This window comes from Dipodomys ordii, unplaced genomic scaffold (assembly GCF_000151885.1).
Source record: "Dipodomys ordii isolate 6190 unplaced genomic scaffold, Dord_2.0 Scaffold270, whole genome shotgun sequence".
In the NCBI taxonomy this organism is placed as follows: domain Eukaryota; kingdom Metazoa; phylum Chordata; class Mammalia; order Rodentia; family Heteromyidae; genus Dipodomys; species Dipodomys ordii.
In genome coordinates this window covers 385865-412852 of record NW_012267486.1, presented here as the reverse complement: position 1 = coordinate 412852, position 26988 = coordinate 385865, and the positions used below count along the sequence as shown (strand labels likewise).

At 36.2% G+C, this 26988-nt stretch overlaps 4 protein-coding genes across 4 annotated transcripts; 1 reads left to right on the top strand and 3 right to left on the bottom strand.

Moving 5' to 3' along the window:
- Positions 1 to 5063: 5063 nt before the first annotated feature.
- LOC106001143 (olfactory receptor 4P4-like) lies at positions 5064 to 5990 on the top strand. Its single transcript, XM_013036271.1, has one exon. It carries the CDS (start codon positions 5064 to 5066, stop codon positions 5988 to 5990), a length of 927 nt encoding a protein of 308 aa, XP_012891725.1.
- Positions 5991 to 11278: 5288 nt separating this feature from the next.
- Positions 11279 to 12202, bottom strand: LOC106001142 (olfactory receptor 4C11-like). The gene has a single exon (XM_013036270.1). The coding sequence runs from the start codon at positions 12200 to 12202 to the stop codon at positions 11279 to 11281; it is 924 nt and encodes a 307-aa protein (XP_012891724.1).
- Positions 12203 to 17586: 5384 nt separating this feature from the next.
- LOC106001164 (olfactory receptor 4C46-like) lies at positions 17587 to 18516 on the bottom strand. Its single transcript, XM_013036295.1, has one exon. It carries the CDS (start codon positions 18514 to 18516, stop codon positions 17587 to 17589), a length of 930 nt encoding a protein of 309 aa, XP_012891749.1.
- A 4484-nt stretch (positions 18517 to 23000) lies between these two features.
- Positions 23001 to 23930, bottom strand: LOC106001154 (olfactory receptor 4C46-like). Its single transcript, XM_013036283.1, has one exon. The coding sequence runs from the start codon at positions 23928 to 23930 to the stop codon at positions 23001 to 23003; it is 930 nt and encodes a 309-aa protein (XP_012891737.1).
- Positions 23931 to 26988: the final 3058 nt, after the last annotated feature.

Genomic DNA, 26988 nt, shown 5'->3' with positions numbered 1-26988 from the left:
GAAGAAGTACATCATATGCATATAAGGACATGTTAAAATAGACCCTTCGTGCAATACATTGATACCCATAAAAATGTGAAGTACAAAAGATGATAACAAAAAATCACTGTTAGCCGGGCACTCGTGGCTCAGGCTTGCAATCCTAGCTACTCAGGGGCCTGAGATGTGAGGATTGAGGTTGAAAGCCAGCCTGGGCAGGTAAGTCCATGAGACTCTTATCTCCAATAAACAACCAAAAAACCAGAAGTGGCGCTGTGGCTCAAGTGGTAGAGCAGTAGCCTTGCTGAAGAGCTGAGGGATAGCGCCAAGGTCCAGAGTTCAAGCCCCGTGACCGAAAAAACAATAATGAGATGTACAAGTCGTTATGTTGAAAAACAAACTTTATAATTTTGATTTGGGAGGGAGGATTGGGTAGGGGGAATGGGGGGAGGATGGGTAGGGGAAACAAAGGAGGAAGCTACAATGCTTGATAAGAAATGTACTCATAAGGGGAAACAAAGGAAGAGGCTACAATTCTTGATAAGAAATGTACTCATTATCTTGCCCATGTAATTGTAACCCCTATGTACAGTATTTTCACACAAAAAAAAGAAAAAGGAAAAAATTACTGTTATCCGTGTAGTGATAAAATTAAAATTATTAGAGGAAAGATGACAAAGCATAGATGCCAATTTCATTATTTACTGGTCAATTGAAAATATCAGAGCACAGACTTATTAAACTTAACAAAAGAAAAAAATCATGAAAGCAGAACCAGTGATCTTGAAAAAGTTAGTCACTGGAAGTCACAAAGAGTGGGTCTGGGTGTAGCATAAGTTGTGGGAAAGACACTAAGAAATGGAGATATTTAAATTTTCCCTTAATGATGTTAAGTAAATGCCAAATTTTTACAATGCTAATCAAGGGCCAACCTTCATAGTGGCAGATGAAAAGGATTGTTTTTCATGCCAATAATAAACATAGAAGAAACTGCTTCCTGCATAAAACATAATAAGAACCTTTTTAATTAGTCACCATGAAATATCTTTAATATTCACCTTTATATATGCAAGCCATCTGCCATGATTTTTGAAAAAAAAAGAAAACACACATTTGAAAGGCCAAATATTAGCTAGTTAACCTTGTGAGTGTTTCTTACTGTATTGGTCTGGGAATCCCCACAGGGATTGGCCCTGGGGCTGGACTGTGATCCCTCCAGTGCCCTTAAAGACTCCTGTGCAGCCCACAAGCAGCTCCTCCCGGAGCCTCTACACTTAGTGCAGTTAGGGAAGCAGTCATGAAATCTTACCAAAGCCAAACACCCTGATGCATGCAGAATTCTCTTTGTAACTTTGTGGTGTGCCTCTCTTGCTTGCCTTGAGTAATATGAAATTAAGATACATTTATTTTAAACATTATTACAAAGCATAAGGGTTTTATTTTGCTTCTTTTTTCCCCTAAAGGTATCTACTCATTATTTGGTGTTGGAATATATATTTTTTCTTTTGTGATGGATTCAGAAAAAAAAAAGATTTTATGATGAGCACTGGTTGGAATTGAGTGAAACAAAAACATGTGAGTTATTATTTCTTAGTTTCTCCATTTCTCTCTTTTGTTTAATTGCATGCTTCACTGATCTAATACAAATTTACCTTCTAGTTTTTTTTTTAAAACTGTTACCATAGCTAGTGTTGGTTTAGCTAAAATAAAATTTGCCAAAGGAGCATGATAAATCAAGTGATAAGTTGAGTACACAATGTCAGCTGTGAGGTTGAAGAGATTATGAAATTTATTCAACCTCTACTGGAAAATTATCATTATGATTAGTGCTTCATTTTTTATTTACAAAAATAATCTATATTGTGTGGTAAAAGATGTGTGGAATTTGGTGTGAATTTGATATAAATGTAGAGGCAGAAATAATCATTTTTTCCCATTTCAAGATACAAAGTATCTCCTGTTACAGTGAAGGAACAGAAATGTCTATATTTTATTTTCATTTTATATTGCAATTTGTAGAATAAATGCATACAGAATCACATCTACATCCACACTAATTTAAGTAATTGAGGAATAATAATGTAACTAGGAACAAGTTATAAAAAGGCTTGCTGAATTTCAATGAAATATTATGATTTCTGTCTTATTGGTCTAAATTTCTTTTTAATGGAAGATATAAACTCACATCAAATAATCAGTTTGAATTTTAAAGTAGTAAACAAATTTAAATTTATTATTTTATTTTCTTCTTGAAAAAAAATCAAAGCTTTTGAATTACCATATCAACTGGAGTTGAAACTTTATTCCACAGATTTATTTTCTACCTCAAAATTTTCTGTTCATTTCTAATTGCACAGGTATGATAGAAACTGTGTGCAACTCCAAAGGTGGTATTTTAACATAGTCATTATCATATTTTGATCATCTTGGTGTTCTTTACTGGTTTGTGCTTATATTAATGTTTTATCCACATGTAAGTGTACCATGTGGATCCATTTAAAATATATAATATTTTAGTAATAAGAACCAATCACCACTACTTCCAGTTTTATTAATGTCATGTATTATAAAGATCATTTCTTGCTTTTAAATATGAAGAAAAGATTTTCTTGCAAATGTTTTGAGGTTGATTTTAATAGATCATGCTTAATCTCTAGTCTACAATAACACCACTTTTATGTATTTATTCATTTACTTAATTATTTTTGTATGTATTTATTATAAAAAATAATGTACAAAGGAGTTACACTTACATGAGCAAGGTAATGAGTACATTTCCTTTTGAGCACTGTTACTTCCTCCTTTGTTTTTCCCCTACCATCCCTTCCCTCCCACCTCAACAACTACCCCCACACTCCCTGCCAAAATTGTAAAGTTCATTTTCAGCATAGTGTCTTGTACATCTCATTGTTACAATGGGTCAACCTGTATCCCTATTTAAGCATTTTAACACCACTTTTTATGCAGAAGCTTTTTATGTTTATTTTTATAAATCTGACATATGAGAGAGACTGATATATCATTGTCATTTAATCTTCGCTTTCATTATTCTGATAGATTTGAGAAATTTTATATGTGGGATTTGCCAGTTGCAAGTTTTTCCTGTTTACTGCAAGTTGTACTGTTTTCTCTTTTACAAAATATCAAGGTAGTTATACTCAAAATGTATATTTGTAGGAGTTAAATTTATTACTATTTTACCACTTTTAAAATATTTTGTTCATATGAAAGTTGTCATATAGAATACTTAATATGTATTACATATTTTCTTTAGGAATATGCTCATTGTACTTTATTTGAAATTTTACCTGTCCTAAAATATAAATGAATTCTAGTAATTGGGTCTTCAGTATTTCTTAGCCTCTAAGTGTATTTGTCAACATTGGGGAATGCAAGTTTTTGTGGCAAGTAGGATCATAGCTTTCAATGATTTTCTTTATAAAAGTTAAAAAACTGTAATGGGTGCTAACTATTCGTGAATTTTAAGATATGCTTTTTAAATGTTGCTAAACCTTTTTTTTGCTAAACCTTTTATACAAATTTTTCTTCTTAACTGCTAAATGTATTGATTAACTTGTAAAGTATTAACTACTTTGCTATAGTTGTCTTTCTTAACCATAATCCATAAAGTATAGAAATAGCTTTGCCAGTTTTAATAACATTCTACAGCAAAAGGGTTCATTTTAAGGGATGGTATATGAGACTCAAAATTTCAGTATTTTTTTAAGTTTGTCTTTAAGATTTCACACCCAACTCAAGTCTTTTCAAGTGAACTTTTGCTTCTGTGACATTACAGAGATTTTGAAATTTATTAGACCAAAATGTGGATAATTAAGATCCATGTATGGAATTCATATCAAGCTCTAAAATCCTGTTCCAAATCTCTTTGTCAACTGTGTTTTTCCTTAAATTTTTCAGAGGAGCACGCACTGTACAAGAAGCAAAGATACCCTGCTGTTCTAATTGTGTGCAAATATGATGGCAAATTTCTATCATCAGTTTATTTACTCACTATACAGCTGAATCTTGTTTTCAGCAGTTGTATGGCAAGATTTTTAGATTAAGTTATTTCAAATCGCGAAAGGAATTGAAAAATGAAGAAAGGTAATGTTTGGCATCAAGAGTATTTCCTCTATCAGTGGCATATTCCAGTATTTCATACCAGGAATACTGAGGAGCACGAAAAGGAGAAAAACATTTTGCATCGTTTCAGGACAACATAGTAGGAAAACAGACAGACTGAAGATAATTCTCTCTGTTTAACTGGTCTCTACATGTAGAGTGCTATAAAAGGAAAGGCTAGAAGAGAATGTCTGATGGGTTTAAATGATGAGAACTCAAGATTGGGATGGAAAATGAACTAGGAAATAAGATACAGTATCAGCATAGGAAGCCACAGCTATGGAAAAGGCTATATAATAAATGGCCATATTTTCCAAAGATTTTCCTTTTTGACCCTATCTCCTGACAGATTCAAAATCTACTTTCTGAGATTGGTAGGCTCAGTGATGATAATAATGATGATAATGCATTGAATGTGAGAATTACAGTAGCCTTCTACCTTTGAATAATAATCATACAGCTGTTACATAATCACTGGGATGTAAAAATCCACCCTTAAGCTACAATAAAGAAATTGCATCTCAAGAGCAAGCTGAAAGTATGATTTCCATTTTTAAAGTTGCCACTCTCCTGTTCATGACAAGTGTGAAATTTTGGAATTTGTCACAACCGAAGTAGATTGATACCTTATACTGCTATTATAATCATTTATTCTAAAAAAAAACCCGCCATACTCGTCATTAGATATATCTACTTGTAACTCATCCATTGCTGTCCTCATAGGTCCAATTCTGCTAAGTGAAATGTTATGAGTACTTGATAGCTATTTATTGAGTAAAGTACTAGATATATTTCATTGATTCCTGTTCTTCTAGGTCCAACTCTGCTAAATGAATCATTATTAATACTTGACATCTATTTGTTGAGGAAATAAATGATACTGAAAATAAATTACAATTCTCAAAGATTAATGTTTCAAGTATATTATCTTCTCTCTCAAAACAAGCAAACACACTGACACCATGGAGCATGGTAACATCACAGAATTTATCCTTCTGGGACTTTTTAGTGGTGAGGAAATGAATGCTCTGTGTTCTGTGCTATTCTCCCTGTGCTACCTTGCAATTGTCTCAGGAAACCTGATGATTCTTCTCACCATCAAGGGCAGCCAACTTAGTGAGCAGCCCATGTATTTTTTTCTCAGCTATTTATCCTTCATGGATGTCTGCTTCACTTCCACAGTGGCCCCCAAATTGATCCTGGATTTATTGACACAATGGAAGACCATCTCCTTCCATGGCTGCATAGCCCAGATGTTTTATGCCCACTTCTTTGGTGCCACAGAAATCTTCATCTTGGTGGCCATGGCCTATGATCGCTATGTAGCTATCTGCAGACCCCTTCATTATATGGTTATTATGAGAAGACAGGTGTGCTGTCTTCTCCTGATGGCCTCTGTTTTGGGAGCGTTTATCCATTCACTCATGCAAGTATTGATTATTATTCAACTTCCATTCTGTGGCCCCAATCAGATCGACCACTATTTCTGTGATATCTTTCCCTTGTTGAAGCTGGCCTGCACAGACACCAGGCTTTTGATGACTGCTATCATTACCACCACAGGGGTATTATCTATTCTGACCTTTGTTGCCCTGGTGGTTTCATATATCATCATCCTGTCCACCTTGAGGACTCGCTCATCCGAGGGTCACCGCAAAGCCCTGTCTACCTGCGGCTCACACCTCACCATAGTGCTCTTATTCTTCCTGCCCCTCATCTTCACCTACGTCCCCATGGCTGATTCTGTCAGTGAGGACAAGGTGTTTGCTCTGTTCTACACCATGATCGCCCCTCTGTTCAATCCTCTCATCTACACACTGAGGAACTCAGACATGAAGAATGCCATGAGGAAAGTGTGGTGTCAAGACAAACGCTTCCAAGGGAATTGAGTCTTCTGGTGTTGGAGTTCTTTGTTCTTTCCATAGAATCAACGTGAACCTGCCCGGCCAGTCCAGAACGGAGGTGAGCTTCCGCCAAGTTTCAGATTTTGAAGAAATAATAAGACTTCTCTACACTCATTGGTATTACTTTGTTTCTCTTAGTGTGACCACAAGGTTACCTAGGTCAATCAGTCTCCAGGATTTGCCCAGTTCTGATATTCTATTCTAGAACTTATGCTATTCTCCTTGATCTTGTACATGATGAATGTTTCATGGTAAATACTGGGGAATATTAAAAGGGCTACATGGTTTATGCCCTGCCTTAGGAAATAGATTTCATTGCCTGAGACACCTGGCATAGACAGAAACACTAAACATTTCCTTTGTGAGATTTTTTCATTGAATTAAAAAATAAATGAATGTGAAAAAGGTACCTGCTGGTGTATATTTTAACTATTTACTTTCAAAAACTAGGCTAATTACATTAACAAGCATGATGCAATTTTTCTATTTACATTGTAATTAGTAGAAATCATTGTGATTCATCCTCAGTATCCTGTTGGTGGTATATTCTTATAACCAAAATTTACAAGTTAGACTAAGGGAATCTATAAAATATTGAAACAGGAATTTCCGGCACCCATCCATCCAAACTTTTTAATTTGAACAAGTAGACACACATAAACACACCTTCACAAACTAGGAAACTCAGATTTTAGCCCTTGGTTATATCATAGTCATAAGTAAATAATCCTTTAAATAAGTAGAAAAACAATTTTATTTTATCTGTGCTACTCTTTTCCCAAAATCTCTCAGAAACAGTGATGCTCTACCAGTGAGAGAAAGAAAAAGAAAGTAAGCACATTGCTTTGCTTTGGACTCGATTCAATCATAGACTCCAATACTGTTGGGATTGTGGGTTTTCCTGTTTGTAATAAAAATCTAGTGCTGTGCAGACTCTCATGGCCCCTGAGCCAAACAATCGTAAGCCAAAACCTCTGAACTCATGAGCCAAAACCAGTTCTATATAACCTGCTTTATCATTATGGTAGAAAGCTAACACAGTTTCCAAACAAATTCTTGCAGATACAGAATCTAGATTGGTACCCATAGACTAAAATGCCAAGCCTTCCCTGGCACCAGGCAGGACACTGCAGCCCTTTCCAGGGTACCAGGATGCAGGTTTACCTCAGCACCAGACTCTCTCATAGAGCCTAACAAGCAATCCAACACCAGTGACTGCGTTTTCAACCTCTTCAGATAGAGACTTTGAGGATGTTACTTATGCAGTGAGTGAGCCCTTCCAGGTGTGAGGCAGGATTTCCTTTCCTAAATGGCTGTCCAGTGTGTCCTGTTATGCTTCTGACATGGAGATTTGTGAATAGGAAAGGGAAGTTCTCTTGTTATCAATGGCTTACTGGCTACATATACTAGCCAGTGATGCTGTTGATTAACCGAGATTGTGTCTAAGACAGTTCAATTTAAATAGATACCCAATCTTCTCTTTCACCTCTTTCCAATATTCAACAAAAATAAATATTTGAGGAGGACATGCGGGCGGGAGTGGTAAGTTTCATGGAATTTGCACCTATGCTGGGCAACCTCTCTTGTCAAACCACAGTTAAAAGTGAGATGTCAATTTAGAGAAATCCCATCTTCTCAATATATACTTACCCTTCATACCAGATGAGTGCTCCTCTATTCTATTTTTCTCCTCTTGTCTCTTTCTGTAGAGCAATTTAAAGGAAAAAATCTTAACTTTAAAGAGCCTAGAATATGCTCCTTAAAGATTTCCTTTAAAAAAAATAAGACCATGAAAATACTATACAGAGGGGTTACAGTTACATGAGCAAGGTATTGAGTATATTTCTTATCCAGCATTGTTGCCTCCTCCTTTGTTTTTCCCCTACCATCCTGTCCCTCCCACCTCTCAACTACACCTCCCTACCTAAGTTGTAAAGTTCGTTTTTCTTTTTTTTAATTGTGAAAATACTGTACAGAGGGGCTACAATTACATGGGCAAGATAATGAGTACATTTCTTATCAAGCATTGTAGCTCCTCCTTTGTTTCCCCTTCCCATCCCTTCCCAGCCTCCCCCGCACCCCCACCCAATCCTTTCCCCCTCTCCCCTCCTCCTCACCCCCACACCAAAGTTGTAAAGTTTGTTTTTCAACATAGAGTCTTGCACATCTCATAGTTGCAATGGGTCAATCTGTATCCCTATTTAAACATTTTGTTTTTCTCTTCCCCTCCCCAAATTATACCAACATAAATACAGTGAAAACAGGGGTTATACCATGGGGGAGTGACATAATTTCTAACATATTTATAAGATTTCCTTTTTATCATTGTTAACGGATATCAATGTGTATTATATTCTCCTAGCTCTAGCATTTGGTAGCTGTAGGTAGATGAAGGGAGATTAGATGAGGGGTAGGTTCTGGGGTATGTACATCTGTGAGCTAATGAGGAACAACACGAGAGAGAGAGACAGAGACAGAGACAGAGACAGAGAGACAGAGATAGAGAAAAGGCAGGCAAACACTTCAATACATTGAAATAGATGAATATTTAAAGTTTATGATAGGGGCTGGGGGTTTAGCCCAGTGGAAGGGCGCCCACCTGGCACGTGCAAGGCCCTGAGTTCGGTCCTCAGCCCTGGGAAAAATAAAATAAAGTTTATGATATAACTCATAACCTAACTCTTAGGTAGCTATGAAGTTTATGAACTTCAAATATAATGCATCATTTTTTAAATTTGACTGTAAAGGTGCTGTACAGAGGGGTTACAGTTACATGAGTCAGGTAATGAATACATTTCCTTTTGAACAGTGTCACCTTCTCTGTCATTCTCTCCCAGCTTTTCCCCTCCTGACTTCCCTCCCCACAAAGTTGTATAGTTCATTTCCAACATAGTGCCTAGTGGGATTCTGCTGAATTGGTTCACCCTTTGTCCCACCATTTCTTTACTTCCCTTTCCCCAATAAACATCATTCTAAAGCCACTTTTATTAAAGAATTTAGAAGGAATATCTATTATCAGAGTAAAAACTGTTGAACCTAACTGTTAAAAATGGTGTGGTGCGCCTACATTAGCAAGAATAGGCCAGGTGACAGTCAAGATGGAAACATCTAACTGTCCAACTACTAAGAGAAATCACCTAAGGTGGAGGCCCTGGATGGATATCACCCAGGCCGCGGTGAAGAAGGGGAAATGGCCTTCCTGTCACTGAGAATAGAGTTCCCCAAAATGTCTTTAAATAACATAACCCACAGTCATACATTGTAAACGTGTTACTCTGCTCTACCACCCTTCCTATGAGCCACACACCCCCAAGGCAAGTCTTATCTCCAGGCCCAAGTAGAAGGATATCCATCTTCAGAGATACAGCCCAAGGGTGGGATCTGCTGTGTGCCTGGCCAGAGTGAGGAAATATGATTATTAGAAAATTATGATTATTAATCATAACCTTTGTGTTTATGTAGCCCCTTTATTAACATAACACGTAGACAGGGAGAAAATGGTTTATGGTCACAGTAATTGTCTGACCCCACTAACCAGAAACAACTATGAATGTATTCTACATGCCATAGTTAATTCCATGAACTTATTAATTTTAGCAAATTGAATATAATAAATAATAATACTTTTGCTTCCAAATTTTTTTCTTATTTCTGCTATTCTTTCTAAGAAAATGTACTATATATTCAATACATTTAAACTTTTAGATTTAGGATGGGAATATCTATTACTTAGTTGTCTTAATTCTTTTTTTGTATGTTTTTTAATTGTAAAAATGCTGTACAGAGGGGTTTCAGTTACATCAGCAAGGTAATGAGTACATAATTCTTAAAAGTATCACAGTTATTATAGTTTTAATATATTGGGCAAACACATAGTTAATATTTTAATGTTTTATAATAATATATATTAAAATAACATTATATACCAGTTATATTAATAGGGAAGAAAAGAAACTGTGTGTGTATAAGAAAAAACTGTAATTCAAACACAAAGAGCTATTTACATACAAACTGGTAGTAAAATGAAATGTGCCTCTTGTTGTCTTGTTTTAGAATTATTTACCTATAAATAATCAGGATGAAACCATGCAGTATGTATAATACAAAATATGTAATATAAGAAAACAAATATTGAGAATTACCCTCTATATTTACTCATAATTTCAGCAAGTGTGATTGCCTAGCTGTCTTTCTGCTTGTCAAACCAATAGGTGGAGCCAGGCACAGATGGTTCACATCTGTAATCCTAGCTACTCAAGAGGCTGTGATCCTTTGGCAGCTGCAGTACTGTCACATAGCCTAGGCTTGCCCATTCAGGGTGCTACCAGAAAGGAATTCAAATCCTACTTAAGATACAAGGTAAATTCATCTTGCAATGGCAATAAGCACAGTGGACGTAGATGCCTTTCAGTGTCCAGTAGCAGCAGAATCTAGCAGTGCCTGACCCCAGCAGCGACGGTAGCAGCAACTCCAGAAGTGATGCCCTGTCTAGGCAATCTGTGTGGTATAACCCTGCCCAGGGTCTGGTGTGATTCACCTCTTAATTCCCATGCATTTTCTCCCATGATGCTACTGTTATTCTCTCTGCTCTGTAATAGCAATAAACAATTTTCCAATAAAATCCTTTCCTGCTTTAAAAAAAAATAAAAGAGGCTGTGATCTGAGGATCTCGGTTCAAACCCAGCCTGAGCAGAAGAGTCCTTGAGGCTTTATATTAAAGAAGCAACAAAAAAGCTGGATTGTAGACATGTATCACATAGTAGAGTATCAGGCGTGAGTAAAGGAGCAAAACAAAACTCAGAGGGTCTGAGTTCAAGCCCCAGGACTGGCATGAATGCAAACACACACACACACACACACACACACACACACACACACACAGACTGAATAATATATACACCAAGTTTTTACATATAACTTATAGAAAATAACACCACATTTGAGCTCTCAAGTAAACAAATGGCCAGCAAAATTCCACAGAAGCTATCAGTCTTGTGGCCAAAGCACAAAGAGGAAGGAAATCAGTTTCCTTAAGTATGAATAAAAAACGTGCTCACATTTGCACCTTGAAATGTACATGGATGGGGAAAAAATTGAAGAGGAAAGGTTGACTTACAATTTTCTAAGTTAATATCTACGTTCTCACAATCTATGACACAAAGATCATGCTTTTTAATCAATACCTTACCCATTACAAGCATTCAGTACTCAAAACCTGTTTATGGTGATGTCATGCCCACAAAATTCGAGATAATCATTTTTGATATCTGCACTTATTCACGCATCCGTACAGCATGCCACAGCTTTCTCATGGCATTCTTCACTTCTGCATTCCTCAGAGTATATACAAGTGGATTTAGAAAGGGTGTTCCGGCGGTATAAAATACTGTCACCATCTTGTCTATGGGCAAAGTAGTTGGGGGACGTGTGTATATGAATATACAGGGACCAAAAAATAGTACAACTACAATGATGTGAGAAGAGCAAGTGGAGAGAGCTTTCTTCCTCCCTTCTGCGCTGTGATTTCGCAGCGAACGCAAGATGACTATGTATGAAAACATCAGAATCAAGAAACTGCATGAGCAAAGGGCTCCACTGTTAGAAACAAACAGCAGGTTGACCACGTATGTGTCCGTACACGCAAGTTTCAACAATGGCTGCAAATCACAGCAGTAATGGTCAATCAAATTGGGTCCACAGAAGGGCAATCTTAAGAGCAGGATAATCTGAGTAGTGCCATGTACAAATGACCCAATCCAGGCAAACACAATCAAGATGAGGCAGACCTGCCTTCTCATGATGGTTGGGTAGCGCAAGGGCTTACAGATGGCCACATAGCGATCAACAGCCATGAGGACGAGGACAAAGATCTCCAAGCTGCCAAATAAATGCAGTGCGAAGATTTGAGTCATGCACTCATTGTAGGAAATTATTTTCTTTGTAGAGAGGGAATCCACAAGGAGTCTGGGGACTATGGATGTGGAAAAGAAGGTATCTGCACAGGACAAATAAAACAGAAAGAAGTACATGGGGCTCCCAAGTGCTGAGCTGAACATGATGGTCACAATGATGAGTGTATTTCCCAAGATAGTGGCCACATAGAAAAGCAAGAAGATGAAAAACACCGTACTTTGTCTCTCAGGATCCTGGGTCAACCCTAACAGTATAAACTCAGTGACACTGCTGTTTTGTTGCATCATTTCCGTCATTGTGCAGAAATCACAGGTTAGAACAAAAAAATCTACAAAGGAGAAAAGAAAATTGCATAAACAAAATACAAAATTTAAACGTAGAATGCATAGCTTCAGTCATGCAATTCTATCTTACCAGTGATTTAACACTTAGCATTCCTATAGGGTTTTTTTCCGTGAAAATTTTAACAACATCTAACCCATTTCCCAGACTGCACACAAAAATAATGAAATAGAAAATATTTGTTGATTGCTACAATGGATCAATCTGTATCCTTGTTTTAGCATTTTGTTATTTTCCTTCTCCTCCCCAAATTAGAAAAATGTATACACAAGACGCAGGGCATTGGCATCAAATACAGTGACAATAGAGGTTATACCATGGGGGTGAGAACATACAAAAGAAACACAAAAAACATAATACATAAATACAACAGCAACAAAGTAAAAACCTCTTGTGTCTTAGGGTTCATTTCACTTATCATCTTATATGGTCATATGTACATAGCTTTTGACCTTTTCTGCTTGTCTGGTAAGATTATCCTAGACATGTCCTAGTTATTGCAAATAATGGAATCCATGGGACCTATGTTTCTTTGAGTCTGGCTTACTTCACTTAATATAATTTTTCCAAGTTTTTCCATTTCTTAACAAATGGGGCAGTGTCATTCTTTCTGATGGAAGCCTAGAATTCCATTATAAATATATGTATTATATTCCATTATATATGCATATATGTGCATACATATTATATTTTTTCTTAATCCATTATCTACTGAGGTTTGGGCAGAGAAATAACAAATTGCTGAAACAAGGATACTGGTTGACCCATTCTAACAATGAGACAAACAAGACACTATATTGAAAACAAACTTTACAACTTCAGGGGGGTGGGAAGGGAGGAGTTGGGGAGGTAGTGAGGAAGGGATAGTAGGGGAAAAACAAAGAAGGAGGTAACAATGCTCCATAGGAAATGTAATCCCTCCATACAGTATCTTTACAATAAAAATATATAAAAAAGAAAATGTTGAAACAAAGTAATGAAGCCTTAAGCAAGAGTATTTGGCATCAGCTGTTAATATTTTGACCATCATGAGCTGTTAAGCGAAGATGTACTAAGGTCCAGGTAATACGCAGAAAACTTTTGCTTCTTTTACGTCACATTGAACCTGGTAGTTTCACTAAAATGTACACATATAGTAAAAGTTTTTTAAAACTCTGGTGATAGCTCTTTAAACATTGTAGGTATCCTTAATGAAATTTCAAGGCATGTAGGAACACACACACACACACACACACACACACAGAGTGAAGTTTGCATTTTGAAAGAGAGAAACAGAAAGAAGAAAGAGACAGACATAATGCGCATATAATTTTAGCAATGGAATCAAATCAAATCTGCGTAATCTAAAGTAAGAATAGTTTAATCTCTATTTCTGTTAAATTTGTCTCTGGGGTTTGAGCTCCGGGTGGTGAGCTTCCTAGGCAAGCACTCTGCCACTGCAGCCCTTCAAAGAATTGTTGTACAAGACCAGGGACAACCTGAGATTGACCTGAAGAAAAGCTGATATAAATCAAAACACTCCTCCAAGTTTAGGTTTACAGGTAATTATCAAGAATTTTAAAAATGTCCTTGGTAGACTCACAATAAAATTTGCAGTGTACACTTTTGTGACTATTTCAAACCCTGACTCATCTAAGAAAATGGAGATATAAAAGTGAATTGACATTTATTTGGATTTGCCACATACTGTAAGTTTACTAAGACAACTATGAACAGAAACATAATTTGCAGTCTCTAAGTAGGAAATCTGCATTCTTAGAGTTATACATGGGAAATTCCCTTTCAAATGTAAGATATGGTAATATATGAAATGTGTTGTCATACTGCATTACAAATAAAGCTTTATGAGCCCTTACCCTAAGACATTATGAACCACATTTGCTTATCACTGAGCCATTACAACTTCTTTTGCTGTAAGAACTAGATGGTACAAAAAATACTGAGTCAGATTTAAATATAACCTACAGGACCACACTGACAATAACCACATTTATTTTTGTAATTGTTTTCCAAAGGTATTATTGGCAAATGTTCTTTAGAAATGAAATTTTTTAAGAAATATTTGAGCTCTGAGAATTAAGTAACATAAACCCAATCTATCTGTACATCTAATCCATCTGTACATTCATAGTTTTCTGGATATACAGATGTAGCAATAAACATACTGTTATATTTGTATACTATAGGTAATTTGTAGTTCGTAAGAATTGTAGACATAAGCAGCATCATAGAAGTAAATGGTTTCCTATGAATTCGAATTAATCACATTCCACGCTAATCTATTATTCTATGCTCTGTTGCCATTGGAACAAGAGACATATTGATCTCTGACTACATTTAGTTGAACATTGTCACTTGCATGGACTCTTTCCATGGAATATCCCAAACAGATATTATTTCTACTTGATTATCCCTCACACCCTTCTATCATCAGGCCTTACTAGCCCATTTCTGTCTCTTCTCTTTCCATCTTCTCACTTTTGAACGCGAAACATCTCCAGAAAACTCCCTCAAATGCTGTCCTTGCACAAGTACCTGATAATGTGTGCTTCATGTGTCTGTAACAGTCTATAACATTAATCTGAATTTCATTCCGCAAGAAAGCAGCATGAGTACACGTGAACACAAATCCTACCAGCTTTGGGTAAGATGGCCAGCTGACTTCCTTCCCTCTGAAAAGAATCGGAGGCTGCTCACTCAACTGGGAATCTTCAAAGAGCTTCCAAGTTAATGTCTTTGACTCCAGAATCTCCTCTGATCTCACAAAGAAGTTTATATTTTTTAGTTGGATTTCAAACCCATTCAAAGTTTTCTGAAATAAATCCTCACATCGGCTTTAAACTGATCTTTTCCTCCCCTTTCATTCTTCCCTGGAGGTGTGTGTAATATAAATGACGTAAAATACAGAAGTTGGGGATAGGCATTCCCTGAAGTGTGTCTTTCCTCTCAATTGAGGAACATGATCCAGATGTGGTTAAAAAGCTTAATCCTCAATTTATCTCTGATGTAAAGGGAAAGAGATAGGTTATTATTTCAATTAAAAGTGTTAATTAATAATAAATGACATTTCCTTTGGGAGGATAAAAAAATCTAACCCTTGGGCCTTTGTTCTAATAATATTATTCAATAAAATCATCAGTGGTTCTTGTAGAAATGTCTAATTCTAGGTTTTGGCTAAGAATGTATGACATATCATTTTATAGTGACAGAGATAAAATACTAAAATACACTTGCATGCACACACAGACACACATGGACACACACCACAGAGTGGTGCAATATTGCAATAGGCAGTGGGTCACAGATTAATTGGGAAAATATGAATAGTCAAAACTGTAAAGGATATAAGCAAGCCAGGTACTAATGGCTCATACCTGTAATCCTAGCTACTCAAGAGACTGAGATCTGAGGATCACTATTAGAAGCCATGAGTCTCATTAAATACCAAAAAGCTGGAAGTGGAGCTGTGGCTCAAGTGGTAGAGCACTAATCTTGAGCAAAAAAAAAATGCTTAAGGACAATGCTCAGTCCTCAGAACCAGAGCACGCGCGCGCGCGCGCACACACACACACACACACACACACACACACACACAGAAAGAGAGAGAGAGAAGGTGGGACAGTGGAAGTAGTGGAAAATGAACTATACAACTCTGGATCGGGACAGGGTGGGGTGAAACTGGGAGGGAGCAAAGGAAGTGGTGACACTCTCCCAAAAGAAATGTATTTATTACCTGACTTATGTAACAGTAATCATTCTGTACATCATCTCTCCAATAACATGAAAATGTATTTATTTAAAAGTGAACCCCAAGATATGGACGCAAAAGATTTTTCTTTATTGTTGTTGTTTTTAATGTACTATGTGATTTTTTTTGTTTCTTTTGTATGCTCTTTCCCCTATGGTGTATCCCTTGTTATCCCTGTATTTCATTGTGGTACCCTGCATCTTGTATATATATTTATCTAATTTGGGGAGGTGAAGAGTAATAACAAAATGCTGAAACAAGGACACAGGATGATCCATTGCAGCAATGATACTCCCATGACACTATGTTGGAAATGATCTTTACATCTTCAAGTGGTGGGGGGAGGAAAGGGATAGTAGGAGAAAAACAAAGGAGGAGTAACAATGTTTGATAAGAACTGTGCTCATGACCTTACTCATGTAACTGTAACCCCTCTGTATAGCATCTTCACAATAAAATAATTTTTAAATGCCTGTTCATTTCACTAATTATGTATTTATTCATGTAATAGATGACAGACATTGGGCTGCCTTATAGAAACTGCTGTCACCAAGGCTACAAGGGTCAAAGTTTCTTACTAATAATTGACAGGTTTTTTATTTGGTTCATGATTATTTCTGATGGTTTATAAATAAGGATTATTTCTGATGTTGAAAATTGGAACTTTGTTACCAATGGCTCCAAGGATAAATTACCCCATCTTTATAGTCTTAAAGCATTTACATGCCATAATATTACTGAAAAGGGATAACCGTGAATTATGACTTATAAGATGGTAGGATAAAGCAAGGAAAAATGTTTAGATTTCAGCCTACTCACGCAGTATATACACTGTCTCAGCAAAAATCCTTGACTCAAAAATAAAAATAGCAGAATAAGCTAACATCTATAGGAGATTTTTCATTTGCCTGTTTTGTTTGGTTTTTGTGGAGAATAGGTTTCCTGGGTAACATGACCGTATAGACCATAGCTCTAACACATAGACCACACTAAAGCCCTTTGTATTTTAGTCTGTTTTTAAGGTAGAATCTTGAATTTTAGTCCTGGTCTAAAGGTCTTTTAGCCTCTGACATTGATCCTTCTGATTCTGGCTCCTACATACCAGGGTTACAGGCTTGAGTTGTCATATCAACATTTGTCTTTAAGATCATAACAGTTAAGGATATTTTCAGGAAAAAGTCATATTTATGCTAATGGCTCATCAATGTATCTGTTTGGAGAACATCTCATTTCAGTGTCCTCACAAGTCAAATGAGGATATTAGCAGGCCTCACCACTTTTAATGTTAAAGTAATTACTGCTTGATATCAGTATTTTTATAATGATTTTTATTAAGGAGAACAAGTATGTAACTAAATACATGGATCAAGTTAGCAAACCAAAACCACTACTTTCATAATTTTGAAAGATGACTGAGATTACATAGTCTCATTTGTTTGTACCTATTTGTGAACTTCTTCACTCAGAATCTGTCAATGAATTCACTGTTGCTTCTTCTTGTAACTATTCATCTCTAAACTTATACAAGATGCATGTCTGCCCTGTTCTCAAATGAATCTAAGTGGGTTTGATACACATTTAGTTTTCCACTGAGAGAACTTTCCTAGCAAACAGTTTTGTAATGGCAGTCTTCATCTGGTCATTTCTCATAGTGTAGATTAAAGGATTTAACATGGGAGTGATTGTCATATAGAAGACAGCAACTGCCTTATCAATGGACAAAGTTACGGCTGGCCTCATGTATACAAATATGGAGGGCAAAAAAAATAGCACAACGACCGTGATGTGGGAGCCACAGGTGGAGAGGGCTTTGCGCTTGGCCTCTGAGCTGTGGTTCCTCAGGGAGCGCAGGATGACCACATAGGAGACCAGCAGAAGGAGGAAGATCAACACACAGATGAAGCCACTGTTGGCAGCAACAAAGAACCCCAGAATGTGAGTATCCATGCATACAAGATTGAGCAAAGGGCTCAGATCACACATGAAGTGGTCGATGACGTTAGGGCCACAGAAGGGCAACTGGATAATGAAGATGAGCTGTATGGTGGCATGGAGAAAGCCCCCCATCCAGGAAACCCCCACTAGCAAAAGACAAATCTGCCAGTTCATGATGGTTGCGTAGTGCAAAGGTTTACAGATGGCCACATAGCGGTCATAGGCCATCACCGTCAGCAAGATGACCTCTGCGCCTGAAAAGAAATGTTCCCCAAAGACTTGAGTCATGCATCCACTGAAGTGGATAGTCTTCTTTTCCTTGAGTGAGTCCACTATCAGCTTAGGAGTATTGACAGAGGAATAGCAGGCATCAATGAAGGAGAGATAGTCTAAGAAAAAGTACATGGGGGACCCCAAGAGTTTGCTGCCCGTGATGGTGACCACAATGAGCCCATTTCCTACCATAGTGATGATGTAGATGACCAAAAACAGGACAAATACGATTTTCTGCATCTTTGGATTCTGTGTTAACCCCAGGAGGACAAACTCTGTCACATTGTTCCTGTTCTCCATTGCCTCCTGTGTTAATTGCATTACCTGAAACAATACTAACACAAAGCTGGATTTATTTTAAGTTTCCATTTGTAACAAATCACCAATGCAAATTACAGATTTTACCCAGTTAGGAAAACTTCTCAAGATAGTGTGGTACAATAAGCCCTAAGCTTATTTTTTTTAAGTGGCAATACAAGGAGAACTCCAATAGCGTAATTCCTTAGAAAGGCAAAGTCAAAGTTCAGCAAAATTAAATACCAGGAAGTTAGTACTCCACAGAGGTGGGGTGGAGTCAAGGGGGAAAAGGGTGGCAAAAGGAGAAGAGGGGCAGAATACCGTCAAGAATTCAATGGATAGCCCATTCAGAAGGTGGAGGGCAATGGAGGGTAGGAGGGAAGATAGGGAGAGATGTGAGAATGTTCAAAAGGGTGACATTTATCAAGATGTATTGTACGTATAAACTGATTTTTAATGGAAACTCCTTGGTACAACCACTTAAGATTTTTTTTGAAAAACAAAACACAAAAAAAGGAAGATTCATGTCTATAATAGAGCTCTAATGAGATTCCCCCCTCCCCCGCCCCCAGAAGAATACTATAGAAGTATATCCAAGATCTAAGGGAATAAGGGCAGAGAACTCTTATTGTAGCTTGATCTATTTTAAAATATTTTTTGAAACTATGAATGATGCTGACATTATTTTACATAATTTCTACCCATTGTAAGACTAAAACATTGAAAAATTGAACTTTGTATCACACTTTGTGCATGAATAAATAAACATGAAACTAAATGATAAAAAAAAAGAAATGGCTTCACATACTGCTGCCAAATAAGGATTTTACAAAGATCTCATATAGATTCAGCAAAGACCACAAAAATGAAGAAGCTTCATAAACCCACAGGTCAGGACATGATCTGCAGCTCTTATTGGCTGATTTGACACAGAGTGTGAACAGAACAGGTACATTGCACATGGAAAGGTGGCTAAGCCCACAAAAGATGTAGAAAGAGGATATCATGGCCATTAGTGTAAAACTAATGTATTTTGACCTTTATTCTTTTGAAATGGAGATCTAATAAAAGGTAGTTCAGAATGTAAGTTGAAGAAAAGTAAATAATTGTGAATTTAGATACTAATATAATAAATGGAGTATTGGTCTTTGAAGAATCAAATTAGTATTCAATAAGCAATGGAAGCCAAAGACAGGAACCTCAGTTGTTAAAGGTCTATAATATGCCAAATTAAGTTTACAAGGTGATAACTATGTAAATGAATTGAAAGAATACAAGAGTTATTTATTATAGAAGATTATCATACAAGATTTCAGAAAAGGGAGTAATGATATTTGCCTTAGCCAATAGTAACACATGATGTTTTGCTATAAGTTGTATCTTATCATGTGCTTTGCACAATGTTTCATTTTACTATGTTAAATAAATTGTGTCATAGATATCATGTCATGTTTGACAAATAAGGAAATGACCTCTAGAGCTATAATGTTTATGATTTTTAATAACAATGGCAATATTAAATACTGTTCACAGAATTTACTCGGTTCTCCACGCTTTGGGAAATTCTTATTGATTTAACCCTCCTCTTGAACCTATTAGATAGTTAATATTACCCTTTTTGTACCTGTTTTCCTACCTATTTTAGGGGCAATTTAAGCACAGTGAAGTTTAGAGTCCTGGTCTAGACAAACAGAAAACAAATGGCATCACCAACAATAATTCTCTGGTTATTCTTCTTTATTAACTTACTTTTATCTGAGGAAATGTGAATATATATTATCTTTCAAATCATTACCTTAAGCTACATACCCCATGATATCCTTTGTATAGCAACACTGAACTGATCATCTAATTCTAAGTGACCATAATAATTTCATTTACCTTATTGGACTTTGTAGCCAAATTTTCCAGCAATACAGACATGTTGATATTTGAAATTCCAATCATTAAGAAAATAAATGCCACTGCTGCCTTCTTGGAAGCACTTATTTGCTTTTCTCTGTCCAGCAGACTCAGCAATCTCTCTCTAATACAATTAGAAACTATTGAGCTCCTGGAGTCTACTGAAAACTGTTGTAGTTAGATGTAGAGGTTTGAGAATCCGAAACATCAGATTTGATTCTTGTGTGTTCAGCTTGAAACTGCTCTTAGATGGAGTATATTTCCTATATGTACTTTGTCATTCATTCATAAAGTAAGAACACTTTATATATTGACCTGGGAGTGGATTGTTACATAAACACATCAGCACTGTGGACTTCAGTGCTGTGAGCAATAGAAGGCTTTCATTTGCTTTTGTACTGGTACAAGCACTCAGCACATAAAGTGTGAGCAATCATACAGAGAAAACTTTAACTATGCACTAAACTCAGAATCCTCCCCAATATTTCTTCTTAAAAATCTTCTTTAAAATGTTGGCTTATGTTACCTGTAATACTTGATCCTAGAAAGCTGATGGTTTGAGTCATTTACTGTTTACTTTTAGGTCATTTGTGTATTTGAAATGTATTTTCATGGGTTTCATCCCCATGATAAGTTTTAAATATTAAAATTATCATCTCTAAGTAGATAATCATTAGAGCTAGATTTTAAATATTGCATCAATTTTGTGAGTCCCACAATGTCCAATTATACATTTGGTTAAGATATTTACCGACTATTTCTTAAAAAATTGGGATGAGGAAGAAATGCTCTAAGATTATATCTGACAAATATTGAATAGTAATAGTTACTGTGCATGAAAACAATGCTTAATAAGCATTAGCACTAAAATAGTACTTACCTTGTTATCTTAAATTATCTTAATGATAGCTATGCATATTTGTTTCGATACAATCCTCAGAATGGGAAAAATAAATTTCTATATGCAAGTGATAATGCACATGTAAAGATACTCCTAAGATCATTCAATGCACAATCAGTAGCTGATAAGGTTGTATCTTCATCAGTATACCTCTTTTTCTTCCTTTCTCAAGTCTAAAAATTTTTTCCACACAAACTGAGGTTTGAATTTAAAATAGTTTATCTTGATTCACTCAAGAGAACTAACCTTTGACTTATGATTTTTTTCCTACAAGGCAGGAAGTAACTAGTTTGCAGGGAAAACATCCAAATGGTCAGTCCAATCACAATGGATCTTTCCTGTATATGATAAATAGCACAAAGTAACATTTGTGCCTTAGACAATAAAAATATTTAAAAGCCTTTCAGAAAGATTCAGGGAACTTGTCCGTAGTACTCTTTTCCCCTAAAGAATTTATTTCAAAGTGAATCAAAGACCTCAATGTCAGACCTGAAACTTTGAAACTACTGCAGGAGAGAGTGGGAGAAACACTACAACTTATAAGCAGAAACTTTTGAATAGAGTCCCAGGGGCAAACAGATAGGAGAGAGACTTCACAAGTGAGACTACATCAAAATAAAAAGTTTCTGCACAGCTAAGGACATAGTTACTAAACTAGAAAAACAGCCAACTGGGAAAGATCATTACCAACAGTATATTAGACAAAAGCCTAATAACCAATATATACAAGGAGCTAAGAAATTAACCCTTCCCAAACCTAATAAACCAATTACTAAATGGGCAAGGGAGCTAAGGAGAGACTTCTCAGAAGAAGAGGTAGGAATGGCAAAAAAAAAAAAAAAACACACGAGGAAATATTCATCATCTCTGGCCATAAAAGAAATGCAAATCAAAACAACTCTGAGATTCCATATCACCCCAGAAAGATTGACCAACATTTTGAATTCAAACAACAACAAATGTTGGCAGGGGCGTGGTGAAAAACTAACCCTACTGTACTGCTGGTGGGAATGTAAGCTAATACAACCACTCTGGACAGCAGTCTGGAGGTTCCTCAAAAAACTAAACATATAGCCCTTCCTTATGACCCGACCACTCCTAGGCACCTACCCTGAGCATCATGATCCATGATATGATAAGGCCACCTGCACATCCATGTTCATTGACTGCGCTATTCACAATAGCCAAGATACAACCCAGGAAGCAGCCCAGATATCTCACAATAGATGAGTGGTACCTACACAATGGAATTTTACACAGCCATTAGAAAGAATAAAATAATTTCATTTGCAGGGAAATGTATAGAACTAGAACAAATCATATTGTGAGGTAAGGCAAGCTCAGAGAGACAAAAGTCACATGTTTTCTCTAACATATAGAAGTTAGGTTTAAAATGCACTGGGGTATGACAAATTATACAGGATTTGACATGCATACAATGAGACAAAAGAGGATACTCTTAGGAGAGAATCACAAAGGCCCAATGCCTATGTGCCTCTTTATATTCATATAAAAGTATATATATATATATATGTGAACTCCAACATATGGAAACACGAGATCTTGCTTGCTGTCTTTGGAAGGAAGGAAGGAAAGAAAGGCAACAAAGAAAGAAAAAAATGTTACCCAGTAATTGACTGACTTTGCTGTTTCTGCTGAATCTATGTTGGGTTCAATGCCTAGTTTATTTAACCCCTGCAAACACTTTCCTACTGAACCTTTTTCTAATGGCATTCTTCATCTGATCATTTCTCAAGGTATAGATTAAGGGATTTAACATGGGAGTTAACATTGTATAGAATACAGCAACTGCTTTATCAATGGGTAAAGTAACGGCAGGTCTCAGATACACCACTATACAGGGCACAAAGAATAAGACAACCACTGTGATGTGGGAGATACAGGTGGAGAGGGCTTTGCGCCTGGCCTCCAGGCTGTGGTTCTTCAGGGAGCGCAGGATGACCACATAGGAGGCCAGCAAAAGGAGGAAGTTTAGTATACAAATGAAACCACTGTTGGCAATAACAAAGAGCCCTAAAGTGTGGGTATCAGTGCAGGCCAGAGCAAGCAATGGATTCAGATCACACATAAAGTGATCTATCACATTAGGACCACAGAAAGGTAATGGGATGATGAAAAATATCTGTATGCTTCCATGAAGAAAACCTCCCACCCAGGACACACCCACTAGTAGGCTACACACTTTTCGATTCATGATGGTTGCATAGTGCAAAGGCTTGCAAATGGCTACATAGCGGTCATAAGCCATCACAGTCAGCAAGATGACCTCGGCACCTCCAAAGAAATGTTCACCAAAGACTTGGGTCATACATCCATTGAATAAAATGGTCTTTTTTTCATGAAGTGAATCTACAATCAGTTTAGGGGTATTGACAGATGAATAGCAGGCATCGATAAAGGAGAGATAGTCTAGGAAAAAGTACATAGGGGACCCCAAGAGTGGGCTTCCAGTGATGGTGATCATGATGAGCACATTTCCCGTCATGGAGATGATGTAAATTATCACAAAGAGAACAAAGATGACTTTCTGCAGCATCGGGTCCTCGGTGAGTCCCAGGAGAATAAATTCGGTCACGTTATTCCTGTGCTCCATCTACTGCAAGTGACAGCTAATAATATCACCTGAAAAATAACACATTGAAATTATTATTAATTATTATTCATAATCATTGTTAATTATTATTACTTATTGCTCCAATAATCAATTTCTAGATTCTATTCAACTCTTATGTTCTGGGGAAGCATTAGATGAATAAAAAGTACTATGGGGTCTTGAAGTTTAGTCAACTTTCTTCCTGGATAAAGGTTTTGAAAAGTATGTTTACATGAGAAAAATTTGAATACACACAAGCCAGAGGCCATTTGAATATAATCCATAGTCTAGCATACCTTAGAGACTAAACGGAATTTGTAGATTGTAGATACAATGACAGCTAAGCACAAAAAAGTGAGATATATGAAAAATGAATGGAAAATGAAATAATTTAACCTTTTAGTCTTAGGAAATGAGAAACAAAAATCAGCATAAAAGTAAACTACGTTGCCTTTTTTAACTATGAAATGTTGATAATATGAGTACAAGGCAACAACGAATTTGAATAAGGTAGAAATCAGGATGCTAATCAACAGTGGTTTTATCTTGGACGAAACAAATTTGTGTTAAGCTATGGAAACAAGAGTAAGAATCTAGTCACTAGATAATTTATAATCGTCGGGGTGAAGAATCAACATGAATGATGATAGGTCAGTCACAATGGACGTGTAATGAAAATGTACAGGAAATATGTTAAGATAATTCATAATATTGATTATAAATATTGTTACTTTGTAATGAACAAGAAATATTTTAAAGTGTTCTGTGAATTTCATGGTCCCAAGACCTTTGCACATATAGCTTCTCTTAGCACTTGAAATAACCTGATGATTTGTACTATTTCATCATTTTGATAGAAGTAAAGAACAGATTTCTGGAACTAATGTTTATGGTTTAAAGAATGACAAAATATAAATTACTAAATGCCCATTGTTTTCTCAGTGTTTTTCATGGATACATTTGTGAGCTCTATTAGCTTATTTTTCAAGTAATATATCACAGAGATTAAGGTTCTGGTTTAGAAAAGCAAATTTGATATATGCTAATTTCTCTCTCTGTCTCTCTGTCTCTGTCTTTCTATGTCTCTGTCTCTCTCTCTGTGTCTCTCTCTGTCTCTCTTTCTGTCTCTGTCTCTCTCTGTCTCTCTGTCTCTCTGTCTTTCTCTCTGTCTCTCTGTCTCTCTCTGTCTGTCTGTCTGTCCGTCTCTGTCTGTCTGTCTCTCTCTGTCTCTGTCTCTGTCTCTCTGTCTCTGTCTCTGTCTGTCTCTGTCTGTCTGTCTGTCTGTCTGTCTGTCTCTCTCTCTCTCTCTCTCTCTCTCCCCCTACCCCATGTATTTTTGCCAGTCCTGGTGCTTGAACTCAGAGCTTGGGAGTTGTCCCTGAGCTTCTTTTGGTTCAAAGCTAGACCCTCTACCACTTGAGCCACAGGGCCACTTCCAGCTTTTACTGAGTAGTTTAGTAGTTTAGTGGAGATGAGAGTCTCGTGGACTTTTCTGACCAGGTTGTCTTTGAACCACTACCCTCAGATCTCAACCTGCTTAGTAGCTAGATGGCAGATGTGAGCCTCCAGCTCTCAGCTTATTCTTTCTATTGTTTAAACCAGTAGAACAGATTCATTTTTAGTAAGTTTTGTCTCTTAACACACATTAGCAAAGTCAGAATGTGCTTAGTATAGATTTGAATATAGCATGATTCACAGAATGATTTAATACTTCACAGACTATATATGTCAAAGTCTTTGAACTTACAGAAAACTATCAACAAACAATCATTAGCCATCTATTCAGGGAGGAATAAAAGAATTGAGAAAGGCCAAAAAACACAACAAGTTGTTCAGTCTCCTGAAGATATCACTTGAATCAGGAAGATAATAAGTGGATAATAGATGAGCTGAGAATGTGAAATGGGTTATAATACTTTTGTTAAATTATTAAATAATTTGTTTCCAAGTTCTTAGCAATAGATCTTATTCTGTGACTGTTTACCATCTCATGGGCTTGTGTTAGTAGTATTATTCAATATTTTTCACAAACCATCTTTGTTTAATAAAGCTATGAGAAATTTTTATTTACATAAAGTAATTTAAGACTATTGACCAAAATAGATACGTATTAGGAAATAAATAGGTCTCTATCATAAATGATTTCAAATTTCCAAATTTCACACCTAATAGAAAAATCTTATGCACTTGTAAAATTGAAATATAACATATCTGATTATAAAATATTTGTAAGGTATGAGATTTCAAATATATGTAAAAACTAAAATGCCTATTAACCACAATTTAGTCTATGTATATTCCATTTTAACAATAGGATTATTTTTCTCTATTCACATTTAAATGAATAATTAATAATAATAATTAATAATAATCTCTAGTTTTTCTCCATTTGTATTTAAATGAATAATTCTTAATGTGTGCTTACAAAATGTTTTTAAATAAATTAATTTTAAATATTTAATTTCAGAGTAGTTCAAACAGTTGTCAGCATCAACAGAAGATATTTGAACACAATGACTCAACTAGCCCCTGTTCAATTGCCTGAATCTAAAATTAATGTAAGCACTGGAACATGGTTCCAGTGACAGAGAACTTTCCTAGCATGTGTGAAGTCCTGGGAATTGTGTCATAAATTGCTTTACCTCTGAATCTCAAATGGACAAAATATAAATTGAGATATATACTAAATATATTTTTTTAAAAATTGAAATGAAAATAAAAACTTCCATGACTGGCAAATACTGGAAATCATAATTATATGAAATATTCTATTATTTAACAAGTATTGATGCTGTAAAAAAATAAAGCTTATGTTAGTATTCTTAGAGAGTCTTTAAGAATGATTCAGTTGTGAGTATTCAGATCAATCACATCTTCAAAATGTTTACCTGGGAAAAAGAAACTTGTGAAACTAGACATATGTTATATATTTTTTTTGGGGGGTCTGGTCGTGGGGCCTGAACTCTAGGCCTGGGCGCTGTCCCTCAGCTCTTCAGCTCAAGGCTAGCGCTCTACCACTTGAGCCACAGCGCCACTTCCGGCTTTTTTTTTCTTTTTG